The sequence below is a fragment of the Pongo pygmaeus genome, chromosome 15, assembly GCF_028885625.2.
Source record: "Pongo pygmaeus isolate AG05252 chromosome 15, NHGRI_mPonPyg2-v2.0_pri, whole genome shotgun sequence".
In the NCBI taxonomy this organism is placed as follows: Eukaryota; Metazoa; Chordata; class Mammalia; order Primates; family Hominidae; genus Pongo; species Pongo pygmaeus.
Genome location: NC_072388.2, coordinates 79,897,473 through 79,925,007, shown reverse-complemented (window position 1 = coordinate 79,925,007; position 27,535 = coordinate 79,897,473). Strand labels below are relative to the sequence as shown.

The 27,535-nt window shown below is 40.9% G+C and overlaps 2 protein-coding genes across 6 annotated transcripts in view; one reads left to right on the top strand and one right to left on the bottom strand.

Moving 5' to 3' along the window:
• TSHR (thyroid stimulating hormone receptor) overlaps nt 1–24,867 on the bottom strand; it is a 183,059-nt gene extending 158,192 nt beyond the window's left edge. Inside the window, exons 1-2 of one of the 2 annotated variants that reach the window (XM_054449612.2) lie at nt 24,572–24,867; nt 23,989–24,316 (exon numbers count right to left, since the gene is read on the bottom strand). In XM_054449612.2, the coding sequence (XP_054305587.1) occupies nt 23,989–24,158 (170 nt within the window). In that variant the 5' untranslated portion in view covers nt 24,159–24,316; nt 24,572–24,867. Of the gene's footprint in view, nt 1–23,988; nt 24,317–24,571 lie in introns of those variants that run through there. The other variant, XM_054449613.2, reaches the window with a different exon arrangement.
• Nucleotides 20,280–27,535, top strand: part of CEP128 (centrosomal protein 128) — a 465,504-nt gene continuing 458,248 nt past the window's right edge. For 2 of the 4 annotated variants that reach the window (XM_054449600.2, XM_063651940.1), the window contains exon 1: nt 20,286–20,382. The gene's annotated coding sequence lies outside the window, so the exon portion shown is untranslated. Of the gene's footprint in view, nt 20,383–21,527; nt 21,634–27,535 lie in introns of all 4 variants that reach the window. The other 2 variants (XM_054449599.2, XM_054449602.2) reach the window with 2 other exon arrangements.

Below are 27,535 nucleotides of genomic sequence, written 5' to 3'. Positions count from 1 at the left end.
AGAGTAATTTGCAAATCCATCACCTCACACGTTTGTCATTTCTTTGTGGTGAGAACATTCAACATCATCTCTTCTAGCTATTTGGAAATATACAATACATTATTGTTAACGTAGTCACCCTACTGTGCAATAGAACATCAGAATTTATTCCTCCTACCTAACTGTAACTTTATACCTGTTGACCAACCTCTCCTCATTTCTTCCTCCCCCTACCCTCTGCACAGCCTTTGGTAACCACTATTCTACTCTCTGCTTCTGTGAGATCAATGTCGTTAGACTCCACATATGCATGATGCTTCTATGAGATCAATGTTGTTAGACTCCGCATATGCATGAGATCATGCACCATTTGTCTTTCTGTGTCTGGCCAATTTCACTTAACATGATGTCCTCCAGGTTCATCCATATTGTTGCAGATGACTATGCTGTTTTGAGCATCTGGATAACTGATGGATCCATTCACTGAGATGGGTATACAGATAGTTTTGGCCAAGAAGATAATAATGTCACCTTTGGAAATGTTAAAATAAGGAGTCTGTATGATATTTTAGTCAGCAATTGGATGAAATAAGTTTAGTGCTCAGAAAAGAGACCTGGCTTAGAGATCTGAAATTCAAATTCATTAGAATCTCATTAGATGTATGAATGGGAGTAGGTGAGGCTGGAGAAGTGTGGCGTGAGATAAGAACCTCAAAACCATCCAGCATCATTTAAATGATAGGTAGAGGAAGAAAGAGAAGCTGGTACAGAAAGGCAGATGTGCAAACAGAGAAGATGAAAAAGAAAATGGGTATGGCAGCCACAGAGATGCACCATGCAGATCTCCCTCCAGGAAACAGCTTTCTGTGTAACTTCAGGAGGCAGTTAGCTGCCAGCCTCCATCTGCAGCACCTGCAGGAACTGTCACAGTGTTTTAACCAAAACTCTACTCTTCCTGGGAAGCCCACAGCCCAGGGCTAAGCATGGCAGCAGCTCTAGAGACTGGCCTCTATGCCCAATGTGGGTTCCTTTAACGGGCAGTCTTTGCTCTAGAGCTCCCCATTGGTTTGGCCAAGACTTTGTCAGATCTGCAGCACAGTCTGGGGCTCTCCCCCTTTATCTTTCACAGATGTTATCTTTCAATGAACCACTCGCCCTCCTAACTCTGTCTCAGCATCTGCTTCCCAGAATAACTGAACTGATACAGTTGGTACTGGAATTGGTCTGAGAAAGCAGGAGGTAAAATGAGGTTTTGGGAGCAGATCACTTCCTGCAAGCGTAATGAGGATCCCATTCTGGGTGGCACATGGGGCACAGATAGTCTCTGGCACAGGGTGGCAGCCCAATTACCAAAAACTTTAATCAATGATGGCTTGGAAGAAAGTTCTGTGAGAGAACTTTCCTGGCCTGTGCAATGTTCATGCTTTAGAAAAGTGCACGTGTGTGTGTGTGTGTGTGTGTGTGTGTGTGTGTGTGTGTGTGTTGGAGGGATGTTGTTGAGGAGGAGGCAAGGAAGATGAAGGAAAGCAATGAATATAAGGATGAAGGAATTAGCTGGATTTTTGTTAAGTTTGAAGCTACTACAGACAGCTAATGCTGAGATAAAGTTGACAGCAACTGACAAACAATTGAACACTATATGAGAAGGCCTATATCTGGTCCAGGGGGATATTAGAAAGAGCTGAAGACTAAACTCAGAACTTACAGTTAAGAGTTATACTTTTGTTTATATCTAAGAAAATGGACAAATAAGCTGTGATTTATTCTTTGAATAGAATACTGTAGAAAGATTGCTTCGCCCATGTATCAGTTAACGTGGAAGTCTGACAACTTGGAATAGGGCCTGAGCAGGACTTTGCAGCACCAGGCTGTGGTACAAGCAGCCCTGCCTCTTGGGCCATATGATCTCGTAGACTCTATTGTGTTGGAAGAGTGAAAAGTGAAAAAAGAGGTAGTGTGGTGTGGAGTTTATGGCAAGCCTTCATAGAAGAATCAAAATACAGTACTCTGGAGTTCTAGAGTGAGGCCACACCATCTGCAGTGCAGAAAAACATCTCTTGGGTGCTACTGAGCCCTGTTTGAGACTGAATATTTGACCATGGAAGCCAGTAACTATGCATTCTAAACTGCCACTTGTGAGCTGAGCTCTGTAGAACACATTAAGTCAGAATGTCAGGCAGACTCAGCAGCAATTTGTCTAGTGGAAAGTGGTATACCAGGGATCAAACCTGAGCAGTACAACAGGGATCACATGGCCACTTTATGACACATTGAGCCATTTCTTCCTGGAAGGACCTGTGAATTATTGTCATGGTAGTAAACATTTATTCTAGATAACTGTTTGCCTTTCTTACCTACAAAGTCCCAGGCAGCACTACTAGCTGGGGGATTTGAAAGTGATCCACAGACACAGAATTCCATATAACACAGCATCAGACCATGAGAGACACACTTCACAGAGGAGGAGATGAGTGAGCCTGTGACCATGGGATCCTCTGGTTTTATCACATACCACATACTCCAGAGGCAGGTAGCTCTATAGAGCAATGCAAGAGCCTATCAAAGGCTCAACTGGAATGCCAATTTGTAGGCAACCTACATCATGGCATCTGCCATGGTGGGGTATCATCATGCAGGCTAGACACTGAATCACAAACCTCTATATGGATGTTATCCCAATTAGGAAGAATATATTGGTCTGGGAACCATTGGGCAGAAGCAGGAGAGAGTCCACTTATCACATTCAATGATTTGCTGAAAGAGTCTGTGTTTCCTCTTCCTATAATACTAGGCTCTGTGGAGAACTCAGTCTATGACTGCATTCAGGATTTCTTGTACACAGAGACCAGCAGGCTGAAGGAGGAGTCAATATCTTGTTAGGAGTAACTGACACTGATCAGGAGGAAGAAGCAGGGCTGCTATTACACAATGAGGACAGGGAGAAATATATTTGGAACTCAGATGATCCAGTTGGACATACTTGCTCAATTGTGACTATAGACAAACAAGTGCAATAACCCCAGCCTAAGAAAAGTGTGGTTACTATGGGTTCAGGCCCTCGAAAATGAAAGCTTTGATTATATCAGCAGATAAGTCATCAAGACCAGCAGAGGTGAAAGCTGAGGGGGAATTTAAAATGAACAGTGGAAGAGAGATGATTAGTACCAATTGTGATCCCAGACAGACCAACTGCAGCAACAGGGGTCAGACTACTCCCTAAGTTACCTCTTTCAAGTTTCTCCTCAGGAAGACAGGCCCACTGGAATCCTGGATAATCTGTTCCCCAAAGATATGTGGAGAAGCAGATCTATATCTTGCAAGGGGTGGGCTGTGGCTGTTGTGGAAGTGAGGGCTTCATTTAAGAATGCACTTGCTCACGCCTGTAATCCCAGCACTTTGGGAGGCCGAGGCGGGTGGATCACGAGGTCAGGAGATTGAGACCATCCTGGCTAACATGGTGAAACCCCGTCTCTACTAAAAATACAAAAAATTAGCTGGGTGTGGTGGCTGGCGCCTGTAGCCCCAGCTACCCAGGAGGCTGAGGCAGGAGAATGGCGTGAACCTGGGAGGCGGAGCTTGCAGTGAGCCCAGATTGTGCCACTGCACTTCAGCCTGGGCAACAGAGTGAGACTCTGTCTCAAAAAAAAAAAAAAAAAAAAGCACTTGCTGTTAAGCTGCAAGGAGTGCAGTTGGCACACCTAACCAGCTCAGTATCCTCCCCATTATGCAACAGCAGCCCTGCCTCCTGTGCTGCTCCGAAGACCCGAACTAAGGCAACAGGCAATCAAGGAGTGTGATGTGGAGAAAACCAAGGGAAGCAGTCAGCAGTGACAAAAGCCACTGAGCATTCAACTTAGGAAAGGATCTAAAATGTTCTTTGGATTTTGCAACAAAGGTTGTTAACATGACTTTGGCAAGACCTTTTTCAATTGAGTAATGGGGGCAAAAGCCAGCTTGCACCAAGCTAAATGGTGAATGGGGAGTAAAAAAATCAGAAGAGCAACATGAGAAAGCTCCTTATGAACATTTAGCTGTGAAGGGAAGGATAGAGGCAGGGAAGGAGTAGTAGGTGGACGCAAATGTGAGAACTATGGAGTGAAATTTTTTTAGAGGAAAGATAATTGAGTGTGTTTAGATAGCTGTGAAAAGCATCTGAGAGAGTAGGAGAGGGAGGAAAAAGTCAAAATAGGGTGAGGAAACCAAAAGAACACGGATGTAGGTGGAGGGACTCATCTTGTATTACTACAAAAGTGGAGAAGAAAAGGATGGGTGTAGATTCTTTTAAATGAAACACTTCATTTGTGTTGCTTTGTTTTAATAGTCAAGTTTTTTCAGAATCCCTGCATAATACATTTGTATTCTTCAAAATATGTGACAAACAATGACCTCCCATAGTCTTACTCTGCTGAATGGGGAAGATTGTCCTTGAATAGGAAGAGCTCCATGAACATTTGAACAATGATGTCCTTGGTCTTCCTAACAGTTCTCTGAAATAGGACAGGACCATCTTACGGTTTTCCTTTAATAGATACAAAAGGTAAGACACAGAATGATTAAGTGCCTTACTAAGATGCTTAGGACTTATGGAAGGTCTCCTGACTTCCACTGTCATTTCTACTTACCACTCTTACTGTGTAAGTAGTCCTTTCACATAGTCACGCAATAATTTCCCTGAGTTCAGTGGAAAACTGTCCTCTGCTCTTCACCATGACTTTTAGCTGACATAGCTTTATACCAGATATTTTTCCTCTCTATTTTGCTGCTGTTGATACTGAAGATATTGGATACAATACAAAAAGAAAGCACAATCCCTCCAAGCCACCCTATTTTTTGGTCATGAAATACATATTTTCTGTAAAGTGCCAAGTTTCTTATGAGTAAAAGGAATCCTTCATAAGTACATTAGACCTTCTATCATCACACAGAACTGAATCAGACAGAGCCTTAAAAGATTCTTTCATGCTTCGTAAAGCACATTTCAGAGCTTCTGGCTTTGTTGTTTTAGATTCCAGGGATTGAGGGTGGTTGTGAAATGGCAATTTGGTTATGCTACATAAGGCCAACCAAGCATTAAATACGGGCATCTGGAGGGTTTGGCAATACTAACAGGCTTTTCAGCCAAACTCTGACACAGAACAGATAAATCCTTCTTACAGATTTATGGGCTCTATTGGCACAGAGGCCCCCTAGTTAGAATTTCAGTCCCTTTACCCTACTGGGAATGAATATATCTGGAAGAAGATAAGAACTCTTGGAAGTCTTTAAAATGTCCCTTTTGAAAAGTAGACAAGTGTTGCTCTTCGTAATAAAGCTGTGCAACCCTGATGCCAAACAGCTGCTGGATGGTCCCTGCATGGAAGCTTGCCCTCCACAAATTGATAGAATGCTCACACCGAGGGTTAAATCAGGCCACATCTGACGGGCTCTCAGACCTACTACCACATTAGTAATAATAGCTAACCTGTGATCAAGGCGTATTCTGTTACATCATGCTAACAGCATTAGCTCATGAGCTCCGTATAATCACTCAATGTGGGGAGAGCAGATTTTACAGATCTTGCTAGTTTGTTCATCCTGTGAATTGAGTAAATAGAATCTCCCACCCAGGGCGATGGTGGGAGATAAGAATTATACGACACCTCTTCTGCCTCCACATCTAAAGCAGGTTGGGGAAAAATAACTGAGAAGTAAGCTCTGGTAAACATAAGGTGAAGAATAATTTATGTCTCTCATTTAAACATTTTCCAATTCACAGCAAATTTTCTTCCTTGGCACATTGGTTAAATTTGTTAATGGAGATTTAGAAAAGGTATAGAAGCCAATATTATTATAAGAAACATCGACAGAAATAGGATATTGTTAGAATTGTTCTTCAGCTTCCTTATAACGGAGAAAAGCCCTTTGCATGAATATTGACTCATAAAAGAGTTATGAATAATGGCTTCATGCATTGCTATTAAGTCGCCGCTTTCTAGAAATGTTGCCTAAGATTGCCATGAGATCCAGAAGGGATAAATGCATAGTGTTCCTCTGCCAACTGGCTAGAAACAGCCTCCTTCATAAGATGGGAACTCTTAAAACCTTTCGACACGGGAAAGTATGTTTTGTAGCTCTAAGCCTCTGAGAATAAGTACACAGATTTTTTTTTTTTTTTTTTGAGACAGCGTCTCGCTGTCGCCCCGGCTGGAGTGCAGTGGCGCGATCTCGGCTCACTGCAGGCTCCGCCCCCCGGGTTCACGCCATTCTCCTGCCTCAGCCTCCCGAGTAGCTGGGACTATAGGCGCCCGCCACCTTGCCCAGCTAATTTTTTGTATTTTTAGTAAAGACGGGGTTTCACTGTGTTAGCCAGGATGGTCTCGATCTCCTGACCTCGTGATCCGCCCGCCTCGGCCTCCCAAAGTGCTGGGATTACAGGCGTGAGCCACCGCGCCCGGCCAAGTACACAGATTTTTTTGATGTTCAGATTTTTGTATCTAAGGTATAAGGTATTAGAGCATGGAGTGGGGCTGCTATCTACATTGATGTGTTAGAAATGAACCTGTCCAAAAATTGCTACAAGCTTTAGCCAGGCCTGTTTACATCTGTTTTCCCTTTGGGTCACTTGTCTGATTGCCCATACTCTTTGTCACCCTACAATGTAGATGAAACTTGAAAGCATTATGCTAAGTGAAAGAAGTCAGATACAAAGGTCACATATGGTAGGATTCCATTTACACAAAATATCCAGAATAGGTAGACCCATGTGGACGGAGAGCAGATTCCTGGTTTCCAGGGGCTGGGAGGAGTGGGGAATGGGGAATGACTGCTTAATCCGCACCAGCTCCCCTTTGAGATGATGAAAATATTTTGGAACTAGATACAGGTGCTGGCTGTACACTATTGTGAATGTACTCAATGTTACTGAATGGTAGGTATACTTGAAAATGGTTAATTTTATGTCATGTGAATTTCACATCACCTGAGAGAGGAGGAGGAGGGGAGGGAGAGGGAGAGAAAATAGACCAGATTTAGCAAGATAGCTATGGAATAGTAGAAGGAGCTTTGGGTTTAGAGTTAGGAGACATGAATTTGAATTCTGACTCTTTCACTTACCAGCTGTGACATAAAAGTCAAAAAAGATGACATTTCTGGGTCTCAGTTTTGCATCTAAATGAGAGTCAAACACCTCTCAAGGAAGACCACTGTGAGCACTGAGATATTATATGTGAAGACATATAGAATGGGTCTGGGCATAAAGCTGATACAAACACATAACTGAGCAAAAAACCCCACAGAACAATGACAGGTTTTTTTTTAAGGTAGTACAAAAAACAAAAACGAAAACCCATGGAATTTATGTTATAGCTAAAACTGTTAAAATGTAATAAAAGTAACTTGGATTAAAAACTCACAATAGATAACAATCATGGCAATTTTCATAAATCCAAACTGAAGAACTAGGTGTTTTGTAATTATAGTTTATACTTCATTTATCTGGCTTCAAGGCATGAATTTAAATCTAAACATTTGTGTTATGGAAAATTCTTCCCTCTAGTACTATGTATAGTAACCACATCAAGTTACTATATTTCATCATCTTAAGAGGCACATATTTTAAAACTTTAATGTCTCAGGAACCAGGAATTCATTGATTAAAAGTGTTGCTGGATCCCCCTAAGGAAGCGTAGGGAAAGTGTATACCACTACAAGCATTATTGGTTAACGTCCCCCAATTGTTCCTAAAAGGAACCTGTGGCCAGTTGCCAAAGTAACTGTCAACTGGTAAACAGAAATCCAAGACTTCTTGAAGATCATTGGATACAAGGTTTGAGCTTATACTGATAAGACTATGTCCCAGGATAAATTGCAGATATTAGTGTCAACTTGAAAGACTTAAAGGATGCAGAATGGTGGCGTTTCATATCCTTTCAATTCCCCTATCTGCCCCCTGTAAGAAACAAAACCAACAAAAACCCCAAACGAATAGATTAAGGTGAATGACAATGCACTTTAACAAACTTAACCAATAGGTAGGTTCTATCATAGCTGCTGTGCCAGATGTCTTCACTGGAACACATCAGCACAGCCTCTAGCACTTTATATGTGATTATCAATCTGGTGAATGTGTTCTCTTCTTGATTCCTATCAATAGAGAGAATCAAAAGTAGTAAACCTTTATCTAGGAACAATAGCAACACCAATTCACTGCTTTGCCCCAGGGGCTCCATTTCATAAGAGTTTGCGGGGACGGATAGTCTGGACATCACACACATCGTCATACTGGTTTGCTACCTGATGATATGCTAATTAGAGTTGGTGGGCAAAAAATAGAAAGAAGCCTAGATATTCTAGTAAGAAATCTGAAGGTCAGGGGGCAGCAGATAAATCCCACAAAGATTCAGGGACCTCTTCCATTAGCAACATGCTTAGTCTGGGGCATTCTAAAAAATCCCTTCTGGCCAGGTGTGGTGGCTCACGCTTATAATCCCAGCACTTTGGGAGGCCGAGGCAGGTGGGTCATTTGAGGTCAGGAGTTCAAGACCAACCTGGCCACCCGTCTCTACTAAAAATACAAAAATTAGCCGGGTGGTAGTGGCACATGCCTGTAATCCCAGCTACTTGGGAGGCTGAGGCAGGATAATTACTTGGGCCTTGGAGGCAGAGGTTGCCATGAGCCAAGCTAATGCCAGCCAAAAAAATGAACTACTGCTGTACTGCAGTCTGGGTGACAGAGTGAGACCCTATCTCAAAAAAAAAAATCCCTTCTAAGGTATAGGACACATAGTTGTATCTTGCCCTTTCTACCTTTTACAAAGAAGTACAGCACTTGCTGGGCGTCTTGGCTTTTGGCAGCAGTGTAACCCATTTTCCCATTTATCAGATAACTCAGAAGGCTGCAGGTTTCAGGTAGGACCTACAGGAGTCTATAACAGATTCAGGCTGAAATGCCAGCTTCCCTGCCATGTGGGCCACACAGCCCAGCCCAGCAGGTCTTACAACTCTACAGATATCCATCCTGGACAAGAATATTCCATAGATTTGCCAGCAGGTCCCAAGAAGAGAATGAAAGCTCAGGCTCTTGAAGTTTAGGAGCAAGGATCTCCCTTCTGAAGGACAGAAATACCCTTTATGTGAAAAATAATTCCTGACATGCTAGTCTGCCCTAGTAGAGACTGAGATCTCTTCAATGGGACACTAAGTGACTCTGTGACTACAGCTGCCCATTGTGAATTGGGTATTGCCAGTTCTACTGAGTCATAAAATAAGGTGAGCACAGCAGCAATTGATTTTATGATAGAAATTTTACATTCTGGATCAAGAAAGACTAGGTAAGGGAAGGTAAATTCATGACTAGGTGGCCTAGAATCCCACTTCACTTATCTCTGCTGCACTCTCACTGAAATTGGCTTCATGGAGAGCTCCATATGACCACTTGATGGAGTTCATAGGTTGGTGTCTGCTTTACAGTTTGGCACAAGCTAATGCCAGCCAAAAAAAATGAACTACTGCTGCATTACGGCCCCACTCAAGGGTGGCCCTAAAGGATAGTGGTGAAAGGAAATCTTCACAGTCAGTTGATCTGTGAGCATTACAGCAATCATTCTCTTTCTCTTTGTATGAAGGGAGAAAGAACTGTGACAAGGGTATACATGGAATACCAAGAAGTAGCAAGTAACTTACGTGGTTGACCACTGGCCTGGAAAGAATACTATTGGAAAACAGAAAACAAGAAAGTCTAGGAAACAAATATGGATATATCTATGGGAGTGGGAACAAATTCTGTGGACCTTTGTGTCTCACCTTAATGCTCATCAGAGAGTATCCACTGATTACTCTAGTTTGCAGTGAATCTCAACACCCGGGTAGACTAGAGGACTCATTTTATAAATGCCATCCTGTTTTGGGGAAATGAACATGAATGAAGTGGCCATGGTGATAGGAATGGAAGCCAAGCATGGACCCAATGGCTTGGGCTCCTTTTCATCAAGTCTAATCAAGATACTTCTCCTGTAAATGACCAACCTTTCAGCAGTATAGTCCATTGCTGCACCCTTGATAAGGCACATTTCTTTAAAGAGAACAGCCAGACATTTGGTGGCAGTTTGATTATACTGGACCCTTTCCACCCTGTAAGAAATAGTAATTCATTTAAAACTTCATGGCTACTTTGGATTTGGCCTTCTCTGACTTCAATGCCTCCACCGGCGCCACCATTTAAGGGTTTATAAAAACCTGATATACCATTATGAAAATGTGTACAGCATTGCCTCAACCAAGGGATGCATTTCATGGCAGAGAAGGTACAACAAAGGGCATATGAACACTATATCCACTAGTCTCACTATGTGCTCTGTCATGAAGAACCAGACTGCCTACGAGAATGGTGGAATGAATTAAAGACTCAGCTAAGGTGCCATCTTGGGGACAAAGCCCTGCAGGATTTGGGATCTGACCTAAGACAGGATATGAGCTGAATCAATAGCCAACATATGCTATTGTGTTCTATGTAGCTAGGATACACATGTCTGAAAACCCGGGGGGCAAATGTAGAATTGGCTTGTCTCACCATCACCCTAGTAACCTAACATTCAAATTTTGAGCTTCATGTCTGTAGTCCTGCCCAATTAACAGTACTAGTTCCTGAGGAGAAAGATTACTTCTTCCAAGTAAAAAATACAGGGAGGTTGATACTATAATGATGACCTGGTCATGTGGGCTTCTCACGCTAGTGGACAAATAGGTAAATATAGGAGTTTCTCTATTGAGAAATATTAGGCCCTCTTTACCATGAGAAGCTAGGGCAGCTGCTACACATTAGGAAGAGTGAGGAGTGTGTCTAGAATGCAGGGAATTCACTGGGGCATCTCTTGGTTCTTTTGAGACAACGGATAATGGTGAAGGAGAAAATACAGCAGCTACATATGACAAGAACAAGGCAACTAAGCTTTCAGAACCCTTGGAGCTGAAGTCTGGGTCTTTCCATCAGGCAATCAACTCAACCAGTCAGAGTGCTGGGCAAGGGTGAGACAAATCTAGGATTGGAGTCAAAGAGAGATGAGGACTATCAATGGCATCCTTAAGATTAGCTGCAGCAGGGCAGACTAGTTTATTTCACAAACCCTCTTGCATTATGTCTTTGCAAGGACTGCATCTTGAAGGAATCTCTGTGGAAGAAGGGGCTTGTATCCCCCTTTCTTGTAAAAATAAAAAAAAAAGTAAGGACATCTCATTCTTACAAAATTGGAGGCCCTATATTTATTATGGGAGCTAGACGTAATGAAAAGCTTGGGCAGGTCTGAGTTGTGCAAAGGCTAACCAACCCTGGGTACCTGTTTTACATCGTTTTAGATTCTCTCAGCTTGCCTCTTACGCTAGCCCTGCTGCGGCTACCAGTTCTGTATGAGCTCTGACTAGCTTCAGGCAGGTACAACTCGACAGTACTGCATCTCAGCCCTGCACCACACACCTCTCATCTCCCACCCGGGGACTTTTTTGTTAATATCAGGAAATTATCTCATCACCCAGGCACAAGAAACCTGGAAGGTCAGTAGAACTAAATCCCTGACTCATGGGAGCCAAGAACTGATGGATAGATGTTTTACCTTTCCTCCTTCCTAAAGCAAGGGTCCTAAGATGCAAGTCATCTGAATTCTCAGGTGGTCTCAGGGGTTTCAGCAACCATTTGTTTCTAGCAGCAGCAAACTCTCCCTCTCTCCCTGCTTCACTTCCCCATCCTACCTTCTGCTCCTGGGATCATACTCCCCAACAAGAATTCTCACATGGGCTCTGCTTTCTGGAGAATTCAGGCTAAGATATCACTGACTCCTCTCTGTTACTCAAAGTCCACACAGTCTGCTAGAAAATCCTGTTGGATTCACCTCCAAAATAAGCCCAGGAAATTTCTTACCACATTCCCTGCAATTAAGCTGGTTCGAGCCAGTATCATCTCTCACCCGATTAAGAAACATAGTAGCCAGGGTGATCCTACTAAAATGTAAGTCAGGTCAGGGCTGGGCAGGGTGGCTTACACTTGTAATCCCAGCATTTTGGGAGGCCGAGACGGCCAGATCCCCTGAGGTCAGGAGTTCGAGATCAGCCTGACCAACATGGTGAAAACCCATCTATACTAAAAATACAAAAATAATCCAGGTATGGTGGCACATGCCTGTAATCCCAGCTTCTAGGGAGGCTGAGGCAGGAGAACTGCTTGAACCCGGAGGTGCAGGTTGCAGAGAGTCGAGATCAACTACTGCACTCTAGCCTGGGCAACAGAGCGAGACTCTGTCTCAAAAAAAAAAAAAAAAGTAAGTCAGGTCTTGCTTGTGTGTGTGTGTGGCTCAAAATCCTTAATAGCTTCTTATCTCATTCCAAAAATAAGCATATATATATATATATACATACATACATATATATACACATACATGTATATATACATACATATATATACACATACATATATATATACACATACATACATATATATATATATTTTTTTCCTCCTCCAGATATTAGCCTGCATTCCTTTTTTAGCTTCTTCAGGTCCTTATTCAAATGTCATTTTCTCAGTGAGGCCTTCTGTTACGGACTGAATGTTTGTGTGTCCCCCAAATTCATATGCTGAAATCCTAACCTCTGATGGGATAGTATTAGAAGATGGGGCTTTTGGGAGGAAATTCGATTATGAGTGTGGAACCCTTATGACGAAATTGGTGCCCTTATAATAAAAACACAAGAGAGATGAGCCTGGCTTTTTGCTATGTGAAGATACAATGAGAAGATGGTCAAGTGCAAACCAGGAAGCAGCCCTCACAAGACAACAGATCTGCTGGCACCCTGATCTTGGACTTCCAGTCTTCAGAACTGTGAGAAGTAAATGGTTATTGTGTAAGCCACTCAGTCTGTGGTATTCTGTTAGAGGAGCCCAAACTAAGACACCTTGCTGACTATTTAAAATGCAACTTCCAGTATTCCTTCTTCCTCTTCCTTCCTTTATATTTCTCCATTATACTTTTCACCATCTGACATTCTCTGTGTTTTACTTTTTAAAATTTTTTAATTTTTTTTTTTGCTATTTTCTCCTGTTAGGATGTAAGATCAATGAGGTCATTTATTATATATCAAAGCCTAGAATAGTACTAATGTATGATAGGTGATCAATAAACATTTAAAATATAAAAAAGAAAAGAAGGAAGAACATTTTACGATAAAATGCCACCTGTCTAGAGGTAGTATTTTTGGTTATCTCAAATCTTTGGACCATGTCCACAAACCCAGAAATAACTGCAAAGGGTGTTGAAACGGAAATACTGCCATCTAAAGCCCACTAAAGACTTTCTCATGGAAGAGTATCTCATTTATGCCCATCCTTAGATCCTCTTTATTCTCATGCACAGAGCCCTTCCCTAAAAGTAGCCTTCTAGTTTCTTGGCTTAAAAAAAGATTGAAATAACAAAATATAAAATGACAGTACCTGGCAATAAGATGAGACAATTTCAGTCTCCTCTCTGGAGTTGCATGAGAACACACAGGCATGGGTAAGATTAAGTTAATGCCTACAAAATATAAGCCAAAAGCTTCATGTGTCATATAAATACAGAGATCATGTTTTCTGAAAGAAAAATTTGGACATAAGGAAGCTCTTTCCAGGTGCACAAGTGATGTGGGAAGTTTAGATTAAAATGATGATGAAATATTTGAATTTCTGGAACATTCTGATGGCAGTATTTTCAATGGGACTGTGCCATAAAAATCCAGAGCACATATACCTGTCACCACATATAAGAGAACAATATTTATAAGACGTCTTAAAAATCACAAGTGCCAGCTTTGTAATTAAAAAATTTTTTTGAAAATTTCTGGAATACCCTAAATGTTCTTAAAGGTTCATACAGAAATGAAGCCAAGTAAGTAGTGTCTGACATCTAACGGAACATTTTAAAACTCAATCTGTAATTTTGAACAAATGGGACCATTTTGCTCATTCTTAAAATTTTCAAATGCTATTTTTTTTAATGTAATGAAAGGCAGAGAGTAATTAAGTATGTTGACCAGCTTCAGTAAAAATGGAAACAGAGTCCGTATGAAGAATTTAACATCATGTAGGAGGCATTAGAAACTTGAAAAAATCTGTCAACTATTGACTTGAAAAAGTGGCAGCATTCAGTGAACTTCTGTGTGAAGAGCCTATCAAGGGACAGGCTAAGTGTGAGCCATAAACAAAGTAATCACCACAATAACATATTCAGAAGGAAAACCATCACATTCAAAGGTGTTGCAGGCTGAAAGAGTGAGGGTCGTGATCAACTCACTATACCACTGGAGGCTCTGTAAGTAAACAGCAAACTGTTCTCATAAATGCAGAATGTTGGCAAACTGACAAAGTGCGTCCTCCACCCAGAAGGAATGCTGAGGGCAGTCACACCCCAAGCACAGTGTTTCTTGCAATTAGGTACATCTGAAGCCTGTTAGTAACGATATGAACCCGTGATCAATTAAGCAGCCGACCAATCGTTACCTCCTCCTCCCTGCCCTTGCTGTACGAAGGGCTGTGGAAGCTCAGGGGCTGCCTTTGCTCACTGGAAGCAGGGAGCTCTCTTCTTCTTCCCCTGGACCCTTTCTTTAAAACAGTTTCTTTTGTCTTACTTTTTCATTTCTACGTTCATTCCTTTGTTCAGTCTCATAATGACGGTCTCAGGTAGTAATAGTAGTAACTGTCCTAGTGATGGTCTCAAGTAGTAACAGTAGTAACTGTCGAAATGACAGTCTCAAGTAGTAACTAACTGTGACAGCTTGCCACACAAAGGTCAGGCGATTTTCATTTGTTGTTAAAATATATCTGTTAGGGTTGTTTGTAATATAAGAAAAAGATTGAGTCATAGTGAGTACACTTACAAAATGCCAAATTATTCCAAATCAGAATTTCTTAACTTGTGAGGGGTCAAGGACACCTTTGAAGGTCTAAGGAAAGTTATAGAGTCTCAGAAATGCACTGATGGGGACAAATTTTCACATAACCACAGATTCCTAAGAGCACAACCACGAACTCCTGGAGGCCCATGAACTTTTGTCTAATAAACCTTAGCCTGAAGGGTAACAAACACACTTTGTATAACCAGGAGACACTGAAATAATCAAATAGATCAATTCCACTTAATTTCTCAGCTCTGGACAAAAAACAACTACTCTAGTAAATTGACTGATAAATTCAGACAAAACTAATTCATTTAACAATATGTTTTATGCATTACGAATTAGTTTTCTATGCTTACTACTTCATCAGAGGTGATCTAAGAAAATAGACTTGGGCCCCAGGATAGCTAGTTTGTTCACACAGATGAAAATAACTGGACATTCTGGATCTAGGCCTCTGATATCATATCTGAATGGGCTTGCCTCATCAAAACTGATCTGACTGTTGAGGTTGGACTTTTAAACATGGGGTTTCACCGTGTTAGCCAGGATGGTCTTGATCTCCTGACCTCGTGATCCGACCCCCCTTCACCTCTCAAAGTGCTGAGATTACAGGCGTGAGCCACCCCACCTGGCTGAGACCAACCTTCTTTTAAGTGATAGACTCCCACCTACGGCAATGAAACACAAGGCTGAGCATGTCCCACGGGCCTCTGGACTTCATGGTCTAACAGGAAGATCTATTAACATTAGTAATTTATCCCCCAAACTGGGACACCTTTGAGAGTGAAAGGAATGCTATTAACTACACTTGAATGACAGATGTAATGGGGTTCACGACATTCTATCCCCAAATGTGACACCTTGGCATTTGAGAAAACAACAGAAGCAGAAGATCTCTCTGACTTTTTCCTGCCCTTCTCCCCTGAATCAGGTCATAAGACAATCCTCTGGTCTTCCTCTAAAGTAGGTCTTAAGACCTTCATTTCAGAGGGGCTCTCCCAACACCAGGAGAAAAGGAATGAAGACACAGAGACACCCAGATGAATTTGGACAAATGAGACTTGCTAAGATCTGCCCCACAGACCACAGTTTATTACCATTCGATCATATCCTTTTGTCCTCCAATCTGTATGACTGTCCATAAAAAGATATAGTTTTCTCTGTTCCTTTGGGTCTTTATTACTGAATTCTCCTGTGTCATGTAAAACTTATATTTAATAGTTGTTTAATGTTTTTTTCTTGTCAATCTGTTTTTTGTTGTTGTTGTAGGGTCTCAGCCATGCACCATGTGATGGGTAAAGAAAAGATACTTTCTGCCTTACAGGTGTAAGAGGAGGGTCCGTTTGGATAGGGCAACCCTAACTATATGGAACCTGGAAACCAGTGGATGGTTCCATAAAGAACCTGGAGTTCATTAGGGAACGAAGATCAATTTTTAAAATTAATAAACATTTTTTAGCTTGGGAAAATTTAGAGTTAACAATAGAATGAGAATCTAAATCAGACCCATAGTATTAATATGTTTGTGTTGAGTTTAAGAATAATCAATATATATTTGGTATTTTGAGTATTTGTATTAACAGAAGTTGTTGACCTAGTTGGGCTATCTAATAGATTGGTCTTGCTATTCCAATTTAAAATATATAATTAATTTATTTTGACTTGTGATTTAAGTTGAAAAGGAAATTAGAGGTTTTAATAAGTTTACCTGTATAGTGCTCACTGGGAAGTGGTAACTTTTCTATAATTTTGCATGTATTACTGGGGAAAAATGTGTTTCAATGAAAAGCTGTGTATTGACTAGAGAACACCCTTCCAAGTTTCTCAGTCTGATTCTATGGGAATTATTTTACAACTTTCTAGATTGTAGATAATTGTAGCAATGCAAAACAATTTTGTCTACAGATTGTAAATTCTGTCCCGTATGGAAGAACTTCTATGAACTTCTCTCCCCGACTGGGGAAGAAGCTAGTTTGGCCTCCATCTGCATAGTCACTCTGATATTCCTAATCTATAAATATGTCTAGTTTGTGCGCTATCCTTTAAGCCAGTTGTAATATCTTACCAGTTTCTTCATTATGGTGGGTTAAAGCATGCCCCCAAAATTCATATCTGCCTGGAACCATAGAATGTGACTTTACTTGGAAATACGTTCTTTGCAGATGTAATGAGTTAAGTTGAGGCCATAGTGAATGAGGGTGAGCCTAAAACCAATAATTGGAATGATGCAGGGAATGCCATGGATTGCCAGCAGCAACCAGCCCCTAGGAAGAACCAGAAAGGATTTGTCCCAAGAGTCTTCAGAGGAAGCATGGCCCTGCCAATACCTTGATTTCCAACTTTTAGCTTCCAGAACTGTGAGATAGTAAATTTCTGTTGTTTTAAGCCACTCAGTTTGTGGTACTTTGTTATGGCAATCTTAGGCAATTCATATACACTCATCAATGAGTTAATTAAAATCTTTAACATGTGTTCAATTTATAGGTGTATGAGAGTTACAATTCTACCTTTCTTTGAAAATTATCCGTTGACAGTATTAACTCATTCATACCACCCAGGAATCAGGTGAATCAGGGACTATTATTACCCTTTTTTTATAGATGGAGAAACTGAGGCCCAGAGGAACTAAGCAGTGCTCCCAAAAGCATATTTAGGAAATAGCAGACCAAGGCATTCAACCCAGAGGATCTCACTCCAGAGTTTGGCTGTCTAAAAACATAGGATTCCTGGTACTTATAAAGTTTAATATAATAGATGCTTTTGAATTTTCTAAGGATTGGGGAAGTTTCATCAAGCATTCAAATACTTCAAAATAAAATACATTAAATTTGTTTTCATTTAAATTATTTATTATTTTATTAAACTATATGGGAAATCAGTTATTAAAATATTATTAAATGATAAAATACTCCTCAAAGTAATTGTTATGATTAGATTTCCAAACAAAATAATAAATACATAGAAAACTCAATAAAGAACTAGGTTTTACATTTATTTCTTTAACAAACCAAATATTAATTTAAGAAGCCAGCTACCCCCATTAACTGTTTTTTTGTGTGTGTGCATAGAAACTGCTCCCAAGGACATCAGAATTCACCTCGATCTGTACTGAGTTATGAAGGGAGTAGTAACAAATTTTATTGTCCATTAATATGTTCATTCCAAGTGAATAAATCAAACCCCTTCAGCTTTCAGGTCAGAATTCTTCAAAGCTCTTGGAATACCACGTCTCCACCTTCCACCTGCTCCCCTGACACTTCTTACACTCAACTCCTACTGGTTCTTCAGGAGGTAGCTCAAAGCCTTCCCTGAACTGCAGTTTAAGTAAGTATCCCTCACCCCTACTAAGAGCACACTCAAGCACACTTATACAATTATAACTCTATGTTTATGTAATTATTTGATTAATATGCAGCTCCCACACTAGACTGTAAGATCCCTGCAGACAGGGACATGTTGGTGGTGTTCTCCATTAAATCCAGAGTGTGACACAGTGTCTGGGATACAGTTAGTCTTTAGTAAAGATTTGCAGAATGAAGGAAGTGATGAGCAATGTAGAGGGCATATGGCCCCTCTTCAGTGGGGAATTCCCTGTTGTGTGGAATATTAGAAGGACCCCAGTTCTGCATCTCCTATTTCAGACACCAAAAGTGGGCGGCTGACCTCCTTCTTCTTCCTACCTCCAGCAGCTATGGCTTGCCAGCCAATCAAATGCTCCTATACAGGATACCACTCTCAGGTAGGATATTTAAAGAGACAGGGACAGTTGGGAAATTATTGATGGCAGTACATAGACAGTCTGGCAGCTACAATACCGCAGATGTCCAGTGGCTGTGGTTTCTATATTGCCCATGGAATTGTCCTAAACAGATGATTCACTGTGGCTCCAGCTCCTTGCCCACAGTAGGCCTTGGCCTATTTTCAAAGCCTGGTCCTACAGTAATTCTGTAAATTACATGTTCTTTCAAAATATTTTTTTCTTCCTTAACCTAAACAGAGTTGGTTTTCTGTTACTTCTCATCAGAAACCTTGACTGATTTAAATACACATATATATCTGTCTAAATATATATACATATAGGTATATAGATATATTCCCTCTCTATGTATATTCTCTCTCATATATATATGATGGACACATTTTATTGTTCATTATTATGTTCATTCCAAATGAATAAATCAAATCCCTTTAACTTTCAGGTCAGAATTCTTTTTTTTTTTTTTTTTTTTTTTTTTTAAATATATTTGTTGTGTTTATTTTTTCTTTTTTTTTTTCCTATATTCATCATTTCTTCTTTTATTATTATTATTATTATTATTATTATTATTATTATACTTTAGGTTTTATGGTACATGTGCGCAATGTGCAGGTAAGTTACATATGTATACATGTGCCATGCTAGTGCGCTGCACGAGAAGGTCAGATCAGAATTCTTTACTCCTCTTAGAACACTGTTTCATTTGTATGGGAGAGGAGAGAGAGAATGGAAAAGAATAATTCACAGAGTCTGGATATATGAAATGAAGTCACCTTTATACGTGTGGGGCTGTGTTTGGGGAGCATGTGGGTGTTGAAGCAGAGGGCTTCTCTTTAGGTTGGGAACAATTGTTATTCAGATTACAACCACTGATTGTGACTAAAACCATTGTGAAATATACAAAACATCCACATTTCTTTAAGCGTGGAACAAAGATGACTTGGAGGTACATGGGATTATTTTAGGTGGAGTGCCTACCTGGCATTAAATAACAGTGAATCACACAGTGAGAAAGTAATTCCTTTTTCTATTGTCTTTCCATCCTTTCGATACTACCAAGGACACCGTGCCAGATTGTTATCTCTTTAATACTTATTAATACTTACTTCGCTTCCTTTTTAACAAAGAGAAGGCAGCTGTAGGCTCAGTGTATTCACAGACAATAGTCTGTAGCTAGAATTTAATCATATTTTTGTTTTTGCTGTCTTTAGTTTTCTGGTTACCTCTTATTTGTACCAAGTCATGCTAATTTTCCACTTGTAACTTTTCTAAATAAATTTCAGTTAGAGAAGTGAGTCAACTTAAAAATACTGAGTAAATAACAGCACAGATGGAACACAGGGTACAAATGCCAAAGATGATGAATGCTAGTCTTAGTTTAGTAAACAGTAGGAGAGTCCATCAGTTAGAGCCACAGATGCAGAATGCAAATGAGTAAAAACAGAACCTGAAAACAACAGCTCCTTCAGAAACATATCTGAAGGCACACAGGTGTCCAAACCACTTACTTTGTTGAAACCCAAGACCACAGATGGCAGTGGGGTTGGAGAAGGCAGAGATAGCAGTTACTGTCATAATGAAACTGAAAGCAGGTAGGTTAAAACAACACAGTAAGGTGTGCCAGCACTTTCTGGAGGAAGAATCCACACAAATACATAGAATGGTGCAGAATGGTTGTCAAATCCTTTCTACCTCTTTATTCAGAGAAGGAAGGATCTTCTCACGCACAGAGGCAACAAACGGCAACTTTCTGAGTAAGAGAGGGTGATGGGTCAATCTTGTTATCCTTGGTTTTGAGATAATATGATCTATAATTATATGCCAACATTTTAATTTTTAATTTTATTCTCTTGCTTCATTTAAGTTTCCTTAAATCAGTAATTTTCAATTGAAGACAGTGATTTTTTTCAAACTACCTACACATCAAAAATTCTAGAATGTTCCACTGGCAGTGGGTGAAGTAGGGATCCCAGCTCTCCCTCACCTTCCACTCAGGTAAAGCATCATACCCTTCTGGAGGGGAGGAGTGAGGAAAAGATACAGCATCACTTCTTCAGTGAGGGCCACAGTCCGTAATTCTCTCCCCTCCATCCATAAGACCACGGGGCTGGGATATGGGTAGTAGGGCAAGAGAGCTGTTTACCTTTCGGAACGATAATCTATGAGTAGAAGATAAAGTTTAGAAAGAGTTGTTCTCGGCACCATCATAATTTGTAAAATGTCTAAGAAGTGGTTATACAGCATCTTGATGAAGTTTGCAGAAGTAATGCAAATAACTCTACAAGAACAAAATACCTTACATTTTAAACCAGTGTAAGCTCTTCAAAAACTTTAAAAAGAGGAACACTCTGAATAATATAAAACTTGCGAGAGAACATGCCTCAGTGGTAGATCCTGTATAATTTAAGTAGATTCCAAAAAGAGGTCACCACCCAGAACGGCTTTTTAATGACAAAAACTTAATTTATTTCAGCAGGGAATACCTTCCATAACTTAGATCTTTCTTGTCTAGAAAGATCTAAACAAAGATCTAGATCTTTCTTGTCAAGAAAGACTAACTTAGTCTTTCTTGTCCTCCTTGCCTCTCTTCCACTCTTTCTTCCTTCCTTCTTCTTTCCTTTCTCTGCTAACCTCCTGCTTTCTGAGTTCTTGCATCTGACGAATAGCCCCCGAGGTTATCAGTCGGTTTATTGAATATGACTTGTTTTCAGACTTTTTTCTCCAAAGCCTATGACCATCAGGGGAACACTGGTATGGTGAGACACAGTTCTCATCTGAGAGTGGTGGCTTAAGGGTGCAGGCTCCATAGTTGATGATATGCTATTTCAAATCCTGACTTTACCACTTACAAGCTGTGCAACATTGAGCACATTACTTCATTTTATTTTTGTGCCTCAAGGTCCTCATCTATAAAATGAGGATAATAACATCACCTACTTAATTGGATTTGGTGAGGATTCACTGGGTGAGTTCATGCAAAGTGCTGAGAACAGGACCCCTCCCCCGTAAGTAAACACAATATAATTGTTAGCTTTACATGTTTTACTTCTCTCATATGCTTTCCTTCAACAGAAGAGTTCTACCACCCCCAAAAGATGTAAAAATCATTTTTCTACTGTTGCAGATGGTTGTAGCCATTGTTCAAAGGAGACTACCATTTTGTTTTACCCACACTTTTCATCAGGTTTCTCTTTTCCATCTCAGAATAACTTTATTTTTCGGGACATACTACCTCCCTCTCTATTATTCTCAAGGTCAGATCCTCCTTGCCACTGTCTTTATGTCTTTTTCTTGTGATTCAGTGCCTTCCCTCAGACCATTCTCATCAGCATCATGTCATCACCTAGGAAGCACCTAGTTGAACATTCTCTTTTACCCAGAAGGAAATTTGGCTCCTTCCAAATCAGTCATCTTACACAATTTCATGGTTAGTAAAGAGGGGCTGAAGAGAATGCTGGTTTCCTGACTCCTGTTCCATTGCTCATTCTCCATTACCCTTTCTTTCTCAACTTTTGGTGGAATTTTAAATAGGATGTCTACGAGTTCCTTTTCACTGTCAGAGCCACATCTCTCTTCAATGACTTGAATTTCTGCCACTGTTAAGGAAGTCTCTGAAGAAGTGATGTCTTTGGATTTATTTCTCCCCAACATACAGAGGACATTCAGAGACCTGGAACATTCATTTGCTTATTTATTCACTTAAACTTTTTTTTTTTTTTGAGTGTCTAAGTAGTTCCAGGGTTTCAGGAATTCGGAGTTGAATGACAGTGTCCCTATGTTAGAGAAGCTTGTGTCCTGCTTGGGTAGGCATGCAAATAAATAACAAGTTACAAGAAAGTAGACAATGTCTAAGGGCTAGGGTTAGGTTCATGCACAGAACGCTGTTGGGTAGCAGGGTATAGCTTACCCAGCCTAAAGGTCATGGGTCAGGAGAAGCTTCCTGCAGAGTTGATCCAGGATCTGGATCTGGGAGTAGGCATTAGCTGGGTGAAGAAATGGGGGAAATGTGCGTTAGGCAGAGGGGCCAGAAAGTGCGAAGAAAGGCAAGGGCAGCTGTAACAGCAGGGACCTTTGGGGAAGCGCCAGAAGTTCTTCTCAGCAGGAGTGGGAAGTTAGAGAAATTAGGAGCAATGAGGTTGGAAAGACTTGACTAGGTCTTGAAAGATCTGGTAGGCTGCACAAAAGAATTGTATTCTAGAGGTGACAAGCAATCCATGTAGAGGTGTAATCAAGAGGCCATTACACCTTTTACACATTTTATTCTGTGGTGGCAGCATGGAGAATGACTACCACACTGTTTGGAGGTTATTGAACTAATTAATTCAGGTATGCTAAGACACTAGGATATCTCTGAGCACAGAAATATATCTCTGTGCTGAAATATTCATCTACTGTTAAATAGTCTTCATGAGCTAAATTCTTGAGAAAATCTAGAGGTGCCACCTTCCCATTTCTTTTCATCTATCAACATTTTCTTTAATAACCTGCACTTTCTAATCTTAACTGGATTTAACCAGCCTAGGTTGTTTTACTATCCTTTCTTTCTGTTCTATTTTTAACCAATCAAGAAAGACTTTATTCCTTTGGTTTTGTCTACAATTTCAATGATCACTGATTTAAATTGCTGTTAAGAAACAGGTTGTGTGTGTATAATCTTATTTAACATCAGGTTTCTAATTTGGTAACATTTAGCATGCAGATAAATGTACTATCCTTTTATGAACTTTCATTTCTTTATACCTCTATCATGCCTATCACAAAGCAGGGTTCTGGACGTACTATTTCAGTGGCAGTTCACATTTGAGTAAGTAACTTACAGATACAGTATAGACAGCTCATTTTAAAAAGGGCCCTGATTAAACCTTTGTCAACAATTTGATGAATCAGCAGAACTGCTAAGATAACCTGCCATCTAGAGAAACAAAAAGGAGAAATACATATTTTTGCAAATTTTTATTACCCAAGATAAGATCAAAAAGGTCAGTTCCTGAGATGCCATTATCCTTATCAATTCAAATCAAACAGATTCAACCAGGGTTAGGCAAAGTGCTGAATAGCAGCTCGTTGGAAAGAACAGCTCTCACGGTCATTGTACACCAAAGTTTTGTAACCTTTTCCTGTGTTGGGAATGAGGATGTCAACAATGATACCTTCCCAAGTGTGGGCGATTAAGTTTTTAGCACACACACACATCTACACACACACACACATTCACTCACACACACACTCACACATTCACTCACACACACACTCACACACATTACTTCGGGCTGTTATTGAGCTGCTTTTGTGCACTTCGGGCCACCTCTGCAGATGCCCTTGGTCTCTAGGTCCTACCCTGAGCTCTCCCGGGTACTCACAGAGTCTGCGTACTGGGCGGTAAGCTGGGGATGCGTTGAATATCCTTGCAGGTGACTCTGAAGTCCTCCTCCTGATGGCACTCGCAGGGTGGAGACGAACACCCCTTTCCGCCCAGGTCCCTGGGCAGGGCGAGCAGCAGTACCAGCTGCAGCAAGTCCGCCGGCCTCATTTTCCACGGGACTCGGGGCTATTTCTCCATCCTCCGAAATCGCCTCATTCTCAGCTCTCCGCACCTCGGGTTACCCCAGGCCAAAGGAGACCCGGGAGCGGGAGGGGTGGGAAGAGGGAGGGCTCCAAGGGGCTGTGACCTCACCACTGTAGAGGAGGCTGGAGAAGGGGAAAAAGAGGCACTTAAGTGCTCCGCTTCCCTAGGCAACCTTGACCCAAACAAGCCTGCTTGCTTCACTTTCCTTGGCTGCACCCACGCAGTCCGCTCCGTCTGTTCCCCGACACCCAACACCAGTCCTGGCTGTCCCCTCTGTTTTCCAGCCCGCCCCCACCCCCGCGCCCCTCCCATTAGTTCTCTCCAAAGCCTAGTTTAGATGTCCCCTCCTTTCCTCGTCTTTAAATCCAAGGAGCCACCTTCCCTCGCGTGTAGCCTTCTAGACACCCTGTCTGCCTGGGAGCCACTCGCACGCACTCCTTATCCAGAGAAATTCCCCGCGGAGTGGACTGTCCGCGGGCGGACCAATGTCCTGCAGAACTTCAGCTCCTCCTGGCCAGACACCTCTGCTGAGGGTCAGAGGCGGGCACGCAGCCCTGGCTAGCCCGCGGTGCGGCCGAAACCGTCGCCCTGCACCCCTGGAGGACTGTCGTTGCTATCCAACTGCAGGGGCCACTCCGGCGCTTGAGTCGACTGGCAGCTGCTGCCTCACATTGCAGCCCGCGGCTCCGCGAGGCAATTCAGGAACTGAACTTTGGGGCCATCTGCTGGGAAGAATCGGGAATGGCAGAAATAATTCCAGGTTCCCTAAATGGGTCCAGCATGGAAATTCTGGTCGACCCAGGAATTTTATTGAGTCATATTCCCCCTGGAAGACGGGAAGAAAAATAATACTTAAGTGGCATACTCACCATTCTTCACACAGTAGCCAAAAAGATCATTCCAAACATAAATCAGATTGTGCCTATTTCCTTCTTAAAAGTTTTCAATCACTTATTCCTCTTGGGATAAAAGGAATGTCAATTCCTTCTATACTGCATAATTCCTTTTATATGAACTTGGCTAGGACAGGAAGGAAAAAGTTGTGGTTATGGGAATCAGAATAAAGGTTGAGAAAGATTGACTAGAAAAAGACAGGAGGGAACACACAGGGTTTCCATATCTTAATTAGGCTGGAGATTAAGTGGATGTATACATTTATCAAAATTCATTAAACTGTACATTTAAAATATGTGTATTCCAAATTTTATGGAAGCTTTATTCATAACCACTAAACGAACCAAGTGTCTCGCGACTAGATAATGGATAAACAAACTCTGATACCTCCACATTGGAATACTATTCTGCAATAAAAATAAATGAACTGCTGATACAACATGCACAAATTTTATTTTCTTTTCTTTTGAAACGGAGTCTTGCTCCATCGCCCAGGCTGGAGTGCAATGGCGTGATCTCGGCTCACTGCAACCTTTGCCTCCGAGGTTCAAGCAATTCTCCTGCCTCAGCCTCCCGAGTAGCTGGGACTACAGGCGCCCGCCACCACGCCCGGCTAATTTTTTCATAATTTTAGTAGAGACGGGGTTTCACTGTGTTAGCCAGGCTGGTCTCGATCTCCTGACCTCGTGATCCGCCCGCCTCGGCCTCCCAAAGTGCTGGGATTACAGGCTTGAGCCACCGCACCCAGTCTTTTGTTGTTGTTTTTTAAAAAATCACCATGGTATTGTTATGGAGCAAATCTTGAATGCATAATGTTAAGTGAAAAAAGCCAAACTCAAAATATTACGTATTTATATGTAATTATTCATATTAATGATTCATTTTTATAACTTTCTCAAAAAGGCAAAACTATAGGGACAGGAAAAAGATCAGTGGTTGCAAAGGCCTGGGGTAGGGCTGACTACAAATGAACACCAGAGAATTTTGTGGGTAATAAAACTGTTTTAAATCTTGTTTGTGGTAATGGTTCCATGGTAGTTTATTAATGTGGTGAATCATAGTGATCGATTTTCGAATGTTAAACCCACCTTGAATTACAGGGATAAATCTCACTTGATCATGATGTAGTTATCCTTTTTTTTTTTTTTTTGAGACAGAGTCTCGCCCTGTCGCCCAGGCTGGAGTGCAATGGCACAATTTTGGCTCACTGCACCTCCGCCTCCCGGGTTCAGGGGATTCTCCTGCCTCAGCCTCCTGAGTAGCTGGGATTACAGGCGCCCGCCATCACGCCCGGTGAATTTTTTGTATCTTTAGTGGAGACGGGGTTTCACCGTGTTGGCCAGGCTGGTCTGGAACTCCTGATCTCCTGATCCGCCCGCCCAAGCCTCCCAAAGTGCTAGGATTACAGGCATGCGCCACCGTGCCCAGCCGTGTTTATCATCTTTTTAATATACTCCTTCATTGGATTGCTAAAATTCTGTTTAAAAGTTTTACATGGACGTTCACAAGGGGTAGTAGTCTGTTGTTTTCTTTTCTGTAACTTCTTTGTCAAATTTTGGTATGAAGGCAATTAATTCTTCCATCACAGAATAAGTTGGGAAATATTCCTTCCTCTTTAAATTTCTATAGGAGTTTGTGTAGAACTGATATCATTCCTTTCTTACTTATTTGGTAGAATTCACCAGTGAAGCTGTTGGAACCTTGCATTTTCCTTATTGGAAGGTTTTTATCCAGTTTCTAAACATAGATTTAGGGTTATTCAAGTCATATAATTCTTCTTGAGGTAGCCTGGGCAGTTTGTGTCATATAATGAATTGTCTATTTCATCTAAATTGTTGAATTTATTGGCATGAGTTTGTTCATAATATTCTCTTATCCTCTTATATTTATATAATCTATTCTAACGTCAACTCTGTCATACCTGATGTTGATAATTTGTATCTTCTTTTTTTCACCTAAGTACTTTATCCAGAGCTTTATCAATTTTATTCATATTCTCAAAGAAGCAAATTTTTGTTTCTTAGATTCTCTTTTTTTTGTGCTCTATTTCATTGATATATGCTCTGATCTTTATTATTTTTTTACTCTGCCTACTTGGGGTTTAATTTGCTCTTCTTTACTTCTTAAGGTGAGGTTTCTTAAGACTGAGGTAACTGATCTGAGGCCATTTTTCTTTTATAATATTGTATGTGTGTAGTGCTGTAGACTTTCCCTGTACTACTTTAGAGACATCCCACAGGTTTTGATATCTTGTAATTTCATTTTTACTCAGTTTAAAACACTTTTTAATTTCTCTTTTAGATTTCTTCCTTGATCTTTAGAAGCATGTTATTTAGTTTCCAAATGTTTGAGGAATTCTCAGATATTCTGTTATTAATTTCTAAATTAATTCTATTATACACAGGGAAAATAGTTTATATAACTTGAACACTTTTAAATTTAGTGAG